Source organism: Myotis nattereri (genome assembly GCF_964212035.1).
Source record: "Myotis nattereri genome assembly, chromosome: 17".
Taxonomy (NCBI): Eukaryota; Metazoa; Chordata; class Mammalia; order Chiroptera; family Vespertilionidae; genus Myotis; species Myotis nattereri.
The window spans coordinates 8,427,246-8,440,948 of NC_138092.1; the positions used below are offsets into that span (position 1 = coordinate 8,427,246).

Genomic DNA, 13,703 nt, shown 5'->3' on the forward strand with positions numbered 1-13,703 from the left:
CCCTGTCAAGGGGACAATTTGCATACTATGCTTTATTATGTAGGGTTTGGGGAAAATTAGGAAGCTAATAGTTATTATATATGATGATTCTTAACAGGAATATATTTCCAATCATTTAGGACAGGGGTCCTCAAACTTTTTAAACAGGGGGCCAGTTCACTGTCCCTCAGACATTCCACACATGTGCACTGTGGGCCCGGGACGAGTCGGCTGCTAAGCAGGACAGGCAGCGGCGGCAAAAACACCCGGCGGGCCAGATAAATGTTTTTGGTGGGCCGCATGTGGTCCGCGGGCCGTAGTTTGAGGACCTCTGATTTAGGATAATTAAGAGTTTCTGTGTGCCAGTTCTGACTTTTCTAATAATATATCTTCTCATTATCTGTGATAAAAAAAAAACAACCCTTGAATTTGGGAATATAATACAGTTACCAGTTGTCCTACTTTATGGCTAGTACTTATAGATTTGATGATCATTTTGATATTTATTTTTTACTTTTGGAAATATTGACCTTATGATAAATAGCCGCTATTAGGAAATGATGCCAAAGGAGATTTGTTTTTCAATGACATTACTAAGAAGTCATAATTTTTAAGTAGTCTTATATAAATGTGCTGCCAAATATAGGAGCACTTATTGATATATCCAGTTTTTCAACCCAAATTTAAAATAATTTGTGGCATTGTTTTTTTATTGCCATTGTTCTCTATTAATTTCGGCTACATTCATGTTTGTAATGTAATTACTGTACTTTGGTCTCATATTTTTTTGTAAATCATATAATAAGCCCAATTTTGAATGATGTCATATTTTACTGATACCAACTATTAATGGATGGAAGGAAATAGCCTCATAATTTAATTTTAACAACTTTGTTTACGTATCACTTATATACCATAACATTAGCCTATTTTGAATCATAACTTAATTTTTAAAAGCTAATGTATTTGGATTATTAGAGATTAGAATAATTATTTTACGACAAGTAAGACAACTTAATTGGCTGCTTATTAAATTCTGTTGAATGTTGTTTTATCTTTGTAAATGAAAAAACTGAATGACGGTATTAATTATAAAAGCAAGGACTCATTTGAACTGAAAATCATGAAGAAGAAAGAACTATTGCCCAGAGTTAATAGTAGCCAATACATGGTTATAAATGTATATCTTAATTTTTTTTAAAATATATTTTATTGATTTTTTACAGAGAGGATGGGAGAGGGATAGAGAGTTAGAAACACCGATGAGAGAGAAACATCGATCAGCTGCCTCCTGCCCACTCCCTACTGGGTATGTGCTCGCAACCAAGGCATATGCCCTTGACCGGAATTGAACCTGGGACCCTTGAGTCCGCAGGCCGATGCTCTATCCACTGAGCCAAACCGGTTAGGGCTATCTTAATTTTGGAATATAAACACAAATTGGCTACACAGGAAAACTTTTAGGAGGCCTATATGTATATTATGTATGTGAATAAAAACTACAAATTATACAGTATTGTGGCTTTTGGACTTACATGTTCAAAAGGAGGAAGAAGTTAAGAAGGAGAAAAAAAAATTTTTTTTTTTTTTTAATTTAGAAAGGTGTTACCAGAGATGGCTGGAACTGCATTTCTTGCCCTGGTGGTTTGACTGCAGAAGGAAAATGCCACTGCCCTCCTGGCCATATTTTAGGTAAGAAGTAGACTTCTTATGAAATAGTAACACATCTTTATTTGTGTTTGATAAGGGCATTAATTGAAATAGCATGGTGGTTTCTTAACAATTTCTTTATTACTCTTTTTCAAAATTTAATGATGTTTGAAACAGCAGCAGGCATTAGGAAGAAGATAAAAAGCCCTATCTGATTTTTAATAATTCTTAATAATGTAGGATTAGATGGATACTTCCTTAATATAATATGATAAAATATAAGTTCCAACGCAAAAGCCAACATGATGCTTAATAAGGAAAAATAATAAGCATTCCTCTTAATGTCAGGACCCAGCAAATGGAAAAGAGAAAAAAAAAAAGCTGGGGTAGCAATACTCATCTCTGACAAACTAGACTTCAAAATGACGGCCATTACAAGAGACAACAAAGATCACCACATAATACCAAACGGATCAATGATACAAGAGGATATAACGCTGGTAAACATATATGTACCCGATATAGGAGCACCTAAATATATAAAAAAAACTTCTAGAGGATTTTAAGGGAGAGATCGACAACAATAATCATACTAGGGGACTTTAACACCCACTAATTTCACTGGATAGATCTTCCGGACAAAAAAATTAACAAGGAAACAGTGACTCTAAAGGACACACTGGATCAGATGGACTTAATTGACATTTATAGAACATTTCACCCCAAAGCTGCAGAATATACATTCTTCTTAAGTGTACATGGTTCTTTCATAAAGATAGACCACATGTTAGATTGTTTTCTAACAAATACAATGCTTCGATGAATACCCTTATATGCATGTATATATGTTTCAGTAGGTTAGGTCTCTAAAACTGAAATAGTAGTGTTGTAGGGTATGTGAACTTAAAATTTTAATAGATACTATCAAGAGCCCTCTAAGTGGCAGAAACTTAGCAGCCGTCTATAAAAATGCTTGTTTCCCCATTCTCAGTGTAGCAGGAACATACAGGTAAAGAGGTAAGGAAATTTTTCAAGAATAAATATTAATTTATTGTTATGAGGATTTGGAGAATTCATTTTTGTATTTTTTTTTATCTGACTGGGGAGGATTTCACTTTTCTATATAATTGAGGTGCTTAACATGCCTTTGATGCAAATAATGTTTTGAGAATTATTAGAATTGCAAGTGAGATGTAATAAGTATGTACAAGCTTAGATATTGGCTATGAGTTACATCTGAATTTTGCTTTTATATTTTAGTGGAAAGAGATGTAAATGGAGCGTTGTTGTCTCAAGCAACTTGTAAGCTCTGTGATGGAACGGAAAACTCTTTTACAGTAGCAAATGCCTTAGGAAACAGGTAAGCTGTGTGCTGCGTGCTGACTGCATTAACGTCATTTTATATTTATGCAGATTCTGTACCTTTTTAAAGTACTTTCCCATATCATTTGCTCCTCACAATAACCCAAGAAAGGATAGCAGTAGACATTAACAGCTAAAGAAGCTGAGGCCTCGAGAATGAGACAGAATAGGGTTCCTATGTTGTCTCTTATCAGTTGTTTGACCCAGGAGAGCTCAATAGATCAGTCTCCTTGCTTTAGAGTGGTACCTCCCCCCACTTCATAGGCTGTTATCACGGCTTAGAAATAAATATGTTAAGTTCTTTGCATGGTGCTCCAGAGTAAGTGCACATTGGCTACTTTTGTTTGTTATTATGTAATTTGTATGTATCTGTAATACAATATATAATAGTAACTTCTATTTACATCATATTTACTATAGACCAGGTGCTGTGCTTTATATATTATGTTACATAAGAAAACATATGAATAAATGTAATGATAAATATAATAATTTAGTTCCACTCTTGTAGCCCTCTTCTCTATCACTTCCTGTTCCCCCTTTGTGCACGCATATGTACACACCAAGCATGCGTGCACACACACCACTCCCTCTCTCTAACTCAAACACATTATTCCTATTTCAGTTTCTTCAGTTTTAGAGGTTACTGCCATTTAAGTTCAGTTTTCAGTTCGATTGTCAAGTTCAAGATGGAAAATACTTGAGCAGCTTCTTCTGGGGATACTTAGTGTTGGATCATCTTCCCAAATACGGACTACTGGGCGAGTCCTCAGATCCTCCCCTCCAACACCTCTCTAAGCCTAGTTAGAGTTCTGTACCACCCCCAAACCCCTCCTCCTACCTGCTCTATCTTGCAAGTAATAAATACCATCTAAAACAGCCGTGGGCAAACTACGGCCCGTGGGCAGGATCCGGCCCGTTTGAAATGAATAAAACTAAAAAAAAAAAAGACCGTACCCTTTTATGTAATGATGTTTACTTTGAATTTATATTAGTTCACACAAACACTCCATCCATGCTTTTGTTCCGGCCCTCCGGTCCAGTTTAAGAACCCATTGTGGCCCGCGAGTCAAAAAGTTTGCCCACCCCTGATCTAAAACCATCAGTGTCCTCACTAGTTTAACGCCCTCTGTCCCTTTATATTGTTCATTAATGAAAAATATACTTTCCTAAAATAAACAATGATGAATAGACTTTAAAATTGTTGGTTGTAAGTTTGATAAGTGGTAGATACATGTTTCTTTTCAGCATGTTACTTTTTTGCTTTGTGGCAGATAAAATAGGGAAAGTATATTTGATATAAGTACTTATAAAAATGGATTGGGTTTCATTTATACGAGTTTTTGAGCTCGTTTGTTAATTGAGTGATTTATCCATCTTTGCTATTCAGTATTATTTATTCCTTACATCCCATATGGTTTCAAAAGAAACCATACTGGTTAATTTTATTTATTTATACCTTGCCTTGCATTACTAAGAGTGGGATAAAACTATTCAAGTCAGTGTTAATATTTTTAATTTGTTTTCTTATTACAAGTAATTGCTTAGCTGAATGAATCTAATCTAGTGTTTAGGAAGACAAGTTCTTGATTAAATTCAGGTTTAGCATAACTCATTGACATTTAAAATATTATTTTTGTTATATTGACAGGTGTGTCCGATGTGAGCCAACATTCATTAATACCAGCAGGTCCTGTGCGTGTTTAGAACCTAACACTTTAGTAAGGCTAATCAAATTGATAAAGTATATAATATTTTAAAATTAAATTGTTTATACTGTTCCAAAATCTGTTTTATTTATTTATTCATTTGCTCATTCATTTTTTAGACAGGGGGCTTATGTTTCAGCAGCACAGGGAATTTTCCTCCACCTATGATTTCACCTGCACGTTATGGAGAGCTTGTGAGTATGTTTAAATTTTTTGTTTCATTAAGAATATTTCTGCATTTCTTTGGTAATTAATTTGGGATTAAAATAAGGAACATATATGTGTAAATCACTTTATTTTTTAAAAAATATCGTTTATTAATTTCAGAGAGGAAAGGAGAGGGTGAGAGAGATAGAAACATCAATGATGAGAGAGAATCATTGATTGGCTGCGTTTTGCACGCTCCCCACTGGGGATCAAGCCTGCAACCCGAGCATATGCCCTTGACCAGAACTGAACCTGGGACCCTTCGGTCCGCAGGCCAACTCTCTATGCACTGAGCTAAACCAACTAGGACTGTAAATCACTTTAAAGCAGAAACTATCAGTCTAAGAAACAGACTAACAACTCAGCATTATAAGTTCAGTTCCTGTCTTCTCTACTTTGTCTCATTCCTTTTTCAGTGAATCTCAGAATGTTTAGGCTGAATGGTCCATTATAGGTCATGTAAAGAATGCAGTATAGCCGAAACTGGTTTGGCTCAGTGGATAGAGCGTCGGCCTGCGGACTGAAAGGTCCCAGGTTCGATTCCGGTCAAGGGCATGTACCTGGGTTGCGGGCATATCCCCAGTAGGAGATGTGCAGGAGGCAGCTGATCGATGTTTCTCTCTCATCGATGTTTCTAACTCTCTATCTCTCTCCCTTCCTCTCTGTGAAAAATCAATAAAATATATTTTAAAAAAAAGAAAAAAAAAAAAAGAATGCAGTATAATTTAATTAGGAGCACCAGAGACTAGATTTCAACTCTGGATTTACCAGTCATCTGCTTTGTATCTTTGGATTTAGTTAACATTTCTAAACTTCAGTTTCATTGTCTGGAAATTGGGCATAATAATAACACCTACCTCACAGTGCCTGTACATGGTAGTCACTGGAGAAATGAGGATTATTCATATCCAGCCAGGTTATTTATTTATAGATGAGGGCATGGTGGCATAGAGTTAGAGCTTTTGCAACAGATCCTAGTGATGCCAGCATCTGGGATGGAAAATGGGAAGTATGAATGAATTGGAACTGAGGAGGTCACAAATCCAGGAGAATAGGAGTTGGATGACTGACTGGGAGTTAGTTATAAGCATGGAGGATACCCAGTATGCCAGCAGAAGCAGACAGCGCCAGGCCGGCCAAGGCGGGTGCCAGCGGGGGCTCCCGATCGTACCACCCCCCCCCACCCCCATCACCCCACAGATGGGCCCTGATTGCTGGCCAGGCCTAGGGACACTACCCATGCATGAATTTCACACATCAGGCCTCTAGTATTAAATATGAGTTTAATTCCAAAGGGATACCTTGGAGTTCATTTTAATCTCTCCTTTTGAAGGTAGTGAAATCTTATTTTAAAAAAATACATTTTATCGACATATATACATATATGTGTGTGTGTATATATATATATATATAGAGAGAGAGAGAGAGAGAGAGAGAGAGAGAGAGAGAGAGAGAGAAATACAGCCTTGAGAAACATTGATTGTCTGCCTCTGGTACACCCCCTGCTGGGGATGGAGTTGGCAACCTAGGCATGTTCCCTGACCAGTGCATAGGCCAATGCTCTAACCAACTGATCCACACCGACCAGGGCTAGAATTAATTCTTATATTCCCATTAGAATCTATGTTTTTAATCACATTGAGGAAGTCATGTTAGTCTATTTGCATTCAACAATATGCATATTAGCCGAAACCGGTTTGGCTCAGTGGATAGAGCGTCGGCCTGCGGACTGAAAGGTCCCAGGTTCGATTCCGGTCAAGGGCAGGTACCTGGGTTGCGGGCATATCCCCAATAGGAGATGTGCAGGAGGCAGCTGATCGATGTTTCTCTCTCATCGATGTTTCTAACTCTCTCTATATCTCTCTCTTCCTCTCTGTAAAAAATCAATAAAATATATTTAAAAAAAAACATATAAAAAAAACAATATGCATATTAACATCTTCCTAACATTGTAGTATTAAGGAATTTTTATTTGAATTTAAAACTAAAATTCATGTTTTTGTTTGCAGGGCATGTCCATCACTTCAGAATGGTTTGCAAGGTTTTTGCATTCATCAGCAGCTGCTTGTTGGGTAAGTTTGAATTTTTAAAACATAATCTATATAATAGAAGCCTAAGCTGCCGTTACAACAGAACGACCGGTCGCTATGATGCGCACTGACCACCAGGGGGAGCAGCCTCTCAGCCAGAAGCCAGGCTCATGGCTGGCAAGCACAACGGCAGTGGCAGGAGTCTCTCCCACCTCCGATGCAGGGCTAAGGAGCAGTGAGCCGAGTGGTAAGTAGCCTGCTGCTAAGGAGCAGCAAGCTGAGCATAAGGAGTGAGAGATCCCAGATTGCGAGAGGGCACAGGCCAGGCTGAGGGACCCCCCTTCCCCCCTACCCAAGTGCATGAATTTCGTGCACCGGACCTCTAGTTGTATATTTGTATATAATTTTGAAGAATTACACTTTTTTTCCCCCTCAGATCACAAAAGTTTTCTAAGTAGATTTATCTCTTTGACTATTAGAAAAGTAAACCCTTTCTAGTGGATTGAATGAGAATATATAAAGAAAATGTTATTAATTTTATATCTTGTTATATAAGATTGAATGAATGTCTCTAAGCTTATTCATCTGAAACTGATTCATACAGTCATTTAGTAAATGTTTATTGATGACCTACTCTGTTCCCAGCCCTGTTCTGAAATCAGGTTATGTATTTCAGAAAAAGACATTTTAAAATGTCAGGTGATGCTAAGTGCTATGAAGACAAATAAATCAGGATAAAGCATGTTGAGAATGGAAGAGGGTGCTATTTTATATAGGGTGACCAGGACAGGCATCTTTGAAAAGGTGATATTTGAGTGGAAATCTGAAGGAAGTGAGAGTGAATCACGTAAAGTGAAGAATGTTCTAAGCAAAGATCATGCAGATACCGAGGTCCCAAAGCAGGAGTTACCTGGCTTGTTCATGCTTAAGATACAGGAAAGAGGTTGGAGTGGCAGGGGCAGAGAGAGCAGGGCAAGTGGAGAAGTGAGTTCAGGGATGATAGGAGTGGCTGTGGCAAGGATCTGGGGTTTACTGTAAGGGAGGTAAGGATTTCCTGCAAAGGAAGACATGATTGAACATCAGGTTTTAAAAGGACCGCTATAGCATGGAGAGCAGATTTTGTTGGGACAAGGACAGAAGCTGGGAGACCAGTTAGGAGAGTATTAGGGTAATCTGAGTAAGGGACAAGGATGGTACTGTGGAAATGATATACTTCTGCTTATATTTTGGAGATTGAGCTGGCATGATTTACTAATGAGTTGGATATGGGAAGGGAGAAAAGATCACTCTAGTGTTTTGACTTGAATAACTGTAAAAATGGGGTTTCCTTTTTCTAATGGGGAAAACTGAGGAGTTTGAGGGGCTCAACAAATGATCCTATTTTATTATTTATAAAACAAATTACTTAACTCAATGAATATATATATACTAGAGGCCCGGTGCATGAAATTCATGCACAGGTAGGGTCCCTAGGCCTGGCTGCCAGCCAGGGCCTCCCTTCCCCAGCTGCCGGCTGCTGGCCGGGGCCTTCCTTCATTCTGCAACCCCCCTCCCCTGTGGTCAGTGTTGGATGTAGCAAGCAATTGAACTCCCGGTCCCCTGGTTGAACTCCCGAGGGGACACTTTGCATATTAGCCTTTTATATATATAAATAAGATTTAATATGCAAATAAATTCTTTCAAATATAATTATTCTACTTAACAGTTGTTTTAAACGTCATGCTATAAGGTTTTAGTTCTTTCAATTGCTTGTCTTTAATTTCAGCCTAACTTTACAATTAAAATGTACATATTCTTCTGCCATATATAAAATTCTTTTGTACGTAAACAGAGGAAAGGTATCAAAAAGTAAAAGAATACCCAAAAGAATAATTTGTAGAATAGGTATAATTAAAACCGAGCATAATCTATTATACCAACTTTTTTTAGTATATTAAAATCCATGTTACATTTCTTTGTCATTGTTCTCTTGTAGGTATATGCCAATCTAACATCTTGCCAAGCTCTTGGAAATATGTGTGTGATGAACATGAATTCTTATAACTCTGCCACTTTTGATGCATGTCGACTATTTCAGTTTGTCTTTGAAAATACTGCTGGACTGCGCACTGTTCATTCTGTTTCATTTTGGTGAGGATAGTCTGATGGATGAACTGTCATTTTGCCACATTCAGTGCAGTTACTTTCACAAATATTAATATAAATGTTGCTTCCCCATTATTAAAACAATTGTAATTGTTCATAGGAGACAGAATCTCCCATGGCTGTTCTATGGAGATCAGCTTGGATTAGCACCTCAAATCCTCACTACTACACCTCTTCCTTCAAATTTCAGTTTGAAAGGGCAAAACCAGGTACAAGCATAACGACATTTTTATTTTCAATTTGAAAAGGGAGTAAGAATGTTACTAGTCATAAGTATTGCTTCTTTAGGTTGTTTTTCGATTTTAATTACTAAATCTAAGTATCAACTATTCATAGTAACTAAACAAAATAGAGTTTAGCTGTCTTATTTGAGTACATATACGTATATGTCTGGATTATGTGATTATGGCAGCAAGTAGTACTTGTGGGGTTGGGAAAGATAGTTCTCATCACCAAATGCAAAACTATTTACGAAGTACTTCCAAACACAGACCAGGGCTCTCTGCCACTTCCCCAGCACTTCACCGGTCCCAGTTCTCACCTCCAGCTTTTTGACTCTGTGGAATGAAGTAACAGATTATTCCCTCCCCTATCCCTACACCCTATTTAACAGGCTTGAAAGGAGGTTGTCACTAGCACTGCCCCTCAATTCTGAAACAATAGTTTTTGTGCCAAAAAAAACACAAAATCTGGTCAGTTTATTTTAGGTGTGTTCAGTCATAGAGACACTTGGATTAATTTTGCTTCAAAATTAAGATAACTGAATTTAATATGTGATCTCTGGAAAAAGAAAAGATCAGTCAGTCATCAATAACAATTTATTTATAGAATACTAGTGGCCCAGTGCACGGATTTGTGCACATTGAAAGGAAACCAATTAGAAGAAATAACAACAAAAACATGACATAAAAACAACACTGATAAAAACAGTGACTGATAAAGTGATTAAACTTATTCTAATATCTCCCTGTATACCACATTAAGAGGAAAAACACTTTTAGAGTGCTTGACTAATTTCCCTTGTGATGAAGTATTTACAACTTTAACATAATGCCACATGCTCTTCAAACTCGAGAGAAAGCAACATATAACTGACCATGTCCAAAAATGGGTTCAGGTAGGAATATTCCTACTCGGCCTAGCTTGGCGCAAGAGCTTTATATGTATCGCGCATGTGCGAGTCAGCGTTTATTTTTAAATTGCCAGTGTGCGTCATATGTACCGGCCGGCCGGTCAGATGGTCGGATGGACGTATGGCTGGTCACTTGGCCTTTTATATATAGAGAAGACTATATTGCTTTTAGAGTATGTGACATTATTTTATTCTTGTTTTTCTTTAATCAGAATACACAAATGAAGTTTGTTGCTGCTTCCTATGATGTAAGAGGAAATTTTCTCAAGTGGCAAACTTTAGAAGGTGGTGTTTTACAGGTTAGCATAATTCTAGCTAAAGAATTACTTAAGTGCCTTATTTTTGCCTGAGGAAAAGATTAGTTTGTTGCTTGAATAATGGAGTATCAGTTGCATGCTATAGCTGATTTTTTCTTGTGCTTTAAATTGGAATTTCTCAAAAGCACCTTGTTAGGACTTTCATTTAACTTTTTTCCTTCTTAACTTTCATACCTTTAATACATTGGGTAAATATTATATAAAGTATAATACTTTATATGGAGATCAGCTTGGATTTGAGAATTCTTGACTACAATCCAAGAAAACATTTGTGAGAGATACTTATCAGTTGTATTCTTGTGCTGTAGCTTTGTCCAGACACAGAAACAAGATTAAATGCAGCGTATTCTTTTGGAACAACCTATCAACAAGACGTAAGTTTAAGTTTGAACTGCATTAAACAGTCTGTATTTTATTTTATTTATTTATTTACTTACTTATTTTTTTAAACAGTCTGTATTTTAGTTTCATTTTCACATTAGCATAATTGGAATAATCTTTGAATGTTTGAAATTGGAAATGTTTTTAATAGTAATGAAGAACTTCACTGATTGACATTTTTTTAGTACCTGAGCACAGAAAATCTTAATTAGCATGAAGAGAGTACCTTGTCCTCCACAGAGTTTTATACATCATATAATGTTAGATTTTAATAATCAGTTGTTGATTTGCTTCTAGGCATATAGGTCTTCAAAACAAAATGTACTTCTGAGAGTTTGGGAATAAATATTACTTTGTTTTTAGTGACTAATAAAAATGTTACTCACTCCTCCCTCTCACCCTCCTGCTTTTTTTAATCTTTTCCTTCTCCTTCCTTCCCTGACCTTTCTTCTTTTCATAATCCATTTTGAAATTACAGTATTGTACAAAGGAATATTATGAACCATTAAACATTTAGTAGTTTACAAAAATACTTCTTGATTAAATGCATATACACACACCATAGAATAAAACTGTGATTCCTGCCCTGGTCGGTTTGGCTCAGTGGATGGAGCGTCGGCCTGCGGACTCGGGGGTCCCAGGTTCGATTCCAGTCAAGGGCATGTACCTTGGTTGCGGGCACATCCCCAGTGGGGGGTGTACAGGGGGCAGCTGATCTATGTTTCTCTCTCATTGATGTTTCTAGCTCTCTGTCCTTCTCCCTTCTTCTCTGTGAAAAATCAATAAAATATATTAAAAAAAAAACTGATTCCAATTTTGGTAAAGCCATGATGAGAAATCTATCATAGAAAAAACTGGAAGAAAATAAACATTTTTAATGTGGTTATGTCTGTATGATAGGATTACACGTGCCTTTTCTTTTTTATATTTTGCAAATTTTCTATCATGTATATGAATTCACTTTTATTATCAGAAATGTCATATATTATTTCCCCCCAAAAAGAAAAATGTGTCTACCACGGCCAGAAGAATCAATACTTGTTAAATGCCTGCTGCTGTGTGTTCAGCATTTTATCATTGTTATCTGAGCCATGAAATACCTATGTGAGATAATTATTATCTGTGCTTCACAGAGAGGAAATGGTGCTCTGTGAGGTTAGGTAATTTACTTAAGGTCTTGCATCAAGTAAATTGTGTAGCTAATGTTCTGTTAAGTTAAACAGTTGTGGTTTTTCCATTGAACTTGACTGCCTCTCAAGTACTTCACAGAGTAGTAGAGAAAACAGCTGTATAGACAGAAACTTGCAAAGTGTTGATAGGTATGGACAAGGTACATCGTTGGCAGTTCCTGAGGGAGTAGAGAAGGGCTTCCTACGTGGGCTCGTAGAATGAATATGAGTTGTCTAGGAGAACATACTGGGGAAGGGACTGTCAGGCAGAAGCAACATTTGCAACGATGGAGACATAGAGTAGCCTAGCATATTTAGGAACAGCAAGTTGATTAGTATGAATGGACTATAAACTGGTAGGGAGCAGTGAGAAATGAGCCTGGCTTTGTTAAGGGAGCCAAATCACAGACAGCATTGCACATCAGGAAAAAGAATCAGGACCCCATCCCTTTTCACTGCTGTACCTTTAATGTTGAGAATGAAGGCATATCCTCTATAGCCGGGTTGTAGGACAAGAGCCAGGCAGTTCTTTACTGTTAGTTTTGTGGGGTTTTTTGGCCCTTATTTTTAAAAAATCATATTTATATCTTCATATTTTGGAAGGCACAAGAAAATGCACATAGACAAGGTAATTTAAAGATACTTTATTTTATAAAAATTTTTTTAAAAAACAGTCTTTTTTTTTTTTAATATATTTTATTGATTTTTTACAGAGAGGAAGGGAGAGAGACAGAGAGTTAGAGAGAGAAACATCGATCAGCTGCCTCCTGCACATCCCCCACTGGGGATATGCCCGCAACCCAGGTACATGCCCTTGACCGGAATCGAACCCGGGACCCCTCAGTCCGCAGGCCGACGCTCTATCCACTGAGCCAAACCGGTTTCGGCAAAACCAGTCTTTTAAAGATAATAAATATGCTTTGTAATATTCAGTCAGGATGCTTTTATTTTTATTTTCCAGTGTGTGATTCCTGTCTCTAAGATCTTAACTGACTTCCCCACTCCTATATTTTTTGATTTATACCTTGAATATACCGATGAAAATCAACACCAATATATTTGGGCTCTGCCTGTGTTAAACCTAAATCTTCAACACAATAAAATATTTGTGAACCAAGGTAAGACATCCATTTATACCATTCTTTCTCTGAGCTGAACTCAATAAATAGGTCAACCAACCTGATAACTTAATATACCATTGATTATAAGAGAGGTCATAGGTTCTCTCTTACTTTTTGGTTTTATATAGCATGCTAAAAAGTGAAACAATTAGATTGCTGGTATATTTAGAAATTTTTACAAAATGTGTCAGACTTATTGTTAAAAAATTATATTATTGCTAAAAGTGTGTCCTGAGAAAAAGGTAATAGAACTGGGCTTCTTCGAGGTGTCCTGAAGCTGTTTTTGGGACAAATTCATTTCTTTCATTGTTTCCCATATTATAAAATTCTGCTTATTCAGGTAATTTGCAGGGACAGTTCTTCCAAACTGATGAAAAGTGCAAACCATCAGAAAACATTCAAATGAGGTAGAAAAATCTAGTAGGAATTTCTTACAATAGGTGTGTTTTGTGTGTGTGTTTGCAACAATTTTATCTAAAACAAAATGTACTAACTTTGTGT

At 36.8% G+C, this 13,703-nt stretch overlaps 1 protein-coding gene across 1 annotated transcript in view; it reads left to right on the plus strand.

The window, feature by feature from the left end:
• Positions 1-13,703, plus strand: part of TMEM67 (transmembrane protein 67) — a 39,123-nt gene that overhangs the window by 2,783 nt on the left and 22,637 nt on the right. The window contains exons 3-12 of the mRNA XM_081111108.1: positions 1,578-1,671; positions 2,890-2,989; positions 4,643-4,712; positions 4,820-4,894; positions 6,917-6,979; positions 8,913-9,067; positions 9,183-9,291; positions 10,427-10,513; positions 10,840-10,905; positions 13,043-13,199. Coding sequence (XP_080967234.1) covers positions 1,578-1,671; positions 2,890-2,989; positions 4,643-4,712; positions 4,820-4,894; positions 6,917-6,979; positions 8,913-9,067; positions 9,183-9,291; positions 10,427-10,513; positions 10,840-10,905; positions 13,043-13,199 — 976 coding nt within the window. The remainder of the gene's footprint in view (positions 1-1,577; positions 1,672-2,889; positions 2,990-4,642; positions 4,713-4,819; positions 4,895-6,916; positions 6,980-8,912; positions 9,068-9,182; positions 9,292-10,426; positions 10,514-10,839; positions 10,906-13,042; positions 13,200-13,703) is intronic.